Raw genomic sequence first — 2,756 nt, forward strand, 5'->3', positions numbered from 1 at the left:
ATGTAATGAACCATTAAGCGAGATTGAATAGCTTGGAGTAGTAATGCATGCCATAATCCATTTAATCATAGAATCAGGAAAACCCATACCATGGAGCAAATCTGAAATGAAACTCCAACTGATGGTATCGAATGCTTTCCTAATATCAATATTAATCATAGCTCTAGAAGAGATTCCTTTCCTGCTATAATTCCTGACCAGTTCATGAGCTAGCATAATATTGCTAGTAATTTGTCTCCCTTTAACAAAAGCACTTTGTGCTTCATTGATAAGCAGTTTTGTAAAATGACATACTATACCCATCTGGCCCAGGAGCTTTGTTTTCAGAAATGGAGAAGATAGCATCTTTTATTTCCTCTTTTGTGACTGGAGAAATAAGAGCATTCGCTTGTGAGGTTGATAAGCAAGGTCCATTTTTGATGATATTCATATCTGGTGGTGTGGTATTCACAGCAGTACCCATAAGATTTTTGTAGAAGGATAACAGTTCTTCCACAATCCCCTCAGCTTCTGTGATTTTTTCACCCAAATTGTTGTATAGAATCACCACCCTATTGTTATGATTCCTGGATTTAGTTATATTATGGAAGAATCTTGTACATCTGTCACCATGAATATTCCAATTGATCCTGGCTTTTTGCTGATGAAATGACAGTTCACAATCAAGCAGCCTGTTATACTTAGATATGCATTCTTTCTCTTGAGCTATTAGCACAGGATTGAGAGGTTGAGCTTGCAGATCTCTTTGAGTGTTTTCTAAGGCAATTTTGGCTCTTTGGACTTGCTCACCAATATTGTAAAAGTGTTTCTTGTTTAAATCCTTCAGAGACCCCTTCAGCATTTTGAGTTTTTTGCAAATTGAGAACATCTTGCATCCTTGAATAGGTACTTTCCAAATATCAGATACTGCAGCTTCATAGCTTGGATGATTTGTCCACATCTTAAAGAATTTAAAGGGCTTCTTTCCCTGTGTAGAATCATCATAGATAGAGATTTGAGCAGGAGAATGATCTGAGAAGTTGGGTAAGAGGAATTCAACATGACTGGCACTATATGAACTTATCCATTCATCGTTTACCAGAGCTCTATCAAGTCTACTCCAGACTCTGGATTCAGCATTTTGTTTATTGTTCCAAGTGAAGAAACAACCAAGAGTTTTCAGATGAGTCAGCAAGGAAACTTCAATAAAGTCTCTGAAATCTTTAGTATCAGCTTCAGATAACTGAGAACCTCCTAATTTTTCCTCACTGGTTATCATAGCATTAAAATCACCACATAGCAACCAAGGTAAATTTCCAATGCTTTGTTTCATATGAGAAAGCTCCATCCAAAGATCTTTCCTGGCTTCATTTACATTAAGACCATAAATTGCAGATATAACACAGTTTATTCTGCCATCAACTGATTGCACCCTACTTTTAATATGCTGTTCAGAAGAATCAATTGGTTGAACCTCCAAAATATCTGGATCCCACATGATTATAATCCTAGCCTTTCCAGCATTTCTGACATTTGATGTCCATTTCCAGTTTCTTGCAATTTTCTGAGCAGTATATGATATCTTAGTTTCTCTAATTTTAGTCTCAAGCAGTGCAATGAAAGAAGATTTATATTGGTATAAGTGATGCTTGATTAAGTGCTTCTTAGAGGATTTGTTCAATCCTCTAACATTCCAGAATGTTAAGTTCATATAGCTTTATCCCCTCTATCCAACGTAGAAGGATCAATATTATCCAAGAAATCCAGTGGGAAGAAAGAGTTTACAGTGAATTTTTTTGAGCCCACCAATTCTCCAGAATTATTAAGGTTTCTAGCTCCCATGGACCTTTGTAGAATTCGGAATCCTGTACCAGATGATTGTTGAGGATTTTTATCCTTTAAGACATGTACAGACTCACAGACTGAAGCTTTAGCACCATGTCCAGAGTGCACAACATGCACAGAGTCCAAGTGCACAGGCTCCAAAACTTGATGTGTATCCTCACCAACCATTAAGACTGAAACCCCCACACTATTATCAGAAACAGACTCCAAATTTGGCTTATAGACTGAAGCTTTAGCACCATGTCCAGAGTGCACAACATGCACAGAGTCCAAGTGCACAGGCTCCAAAACCTGATGTGTACCCTCACCAACATTTAAGACTGAAACCCACACATTATTATCAGAAGTGTTCTTTACCACATTAGCATTCACAGGTAACTCTTTTGGAGATTTATTTATCTCAGCTCTATTTTCCATAGCAGAATCTCCTCTTTTATCAGCATTGGCATTCTGTTTGGGAATCCATCTTTGGGATCTTGGTTTTCTTTTACAGTAATTTTTTTCATGCCCCACTTGTTTACACAAATCACACCATCTAGGTTTGAGCTTGTAAATAACTTTCTGGGAGAAATTTACTCCATTTGGCATGTTTCTTTCTTTCTTTCTTTCTTTCTTTTTTTTTATATTTTGAAAGTTATGGGGATATCTGATAATGTCCGAAGTTAAGTGGGATTTTTTGATGTTTGGCCATTAAGCAATTCCCCAATTTCACTGTTTAGCATGTGCCCTCCAAATCAACCGCATCCAAGTTTCCTTTTCTTGAGAAGCATTGTATATTAAAAAACCAATGGATTACTTAGAGAGAGCTTTTATAGTCGCCAGCAAAGAAATTAGGAAGGAGTGAAATTGGGGAAGAATGAGGGAAATCGGGAAAGAAGAATGGAAATTGGGAGCTATGTAAAAAAATGAATGATATAATTTAATAAAAAGGA

At 36.8% G+C, this 2,756-nt stretch overlaps 1 protein-coding gene across 1 annotated transcript; it reads right to left on the minus strand.

Annotated features, from left to right (window-relative positions):
- LOC109821533 lies at positions 263-1,690 on the minus strand. Its single transcript, XM_020387713.1, has one exon. The coding sequence runs from the start codon at positions 1,688-1,690 to the stop codon at positions 263-265; it is 1,428 nt and encodes a 475-aa protein (XP_020243302.1).

Source organism: Asparagus officinalis, chromosome 8 (genome assembly GCF_001876935.1).
Source record: "Asparagus officinalis chromosome 8, Aspof.V1, whole genome shotgun sequence".
Taxonomy (NCBI): domain Eukaryota; kingdom Viridiplantae; phylum Streptophyta; class Magnoliopsida; order Asparagales; family Asparagaceae; genus Asparagus; species Asparagus officinalis.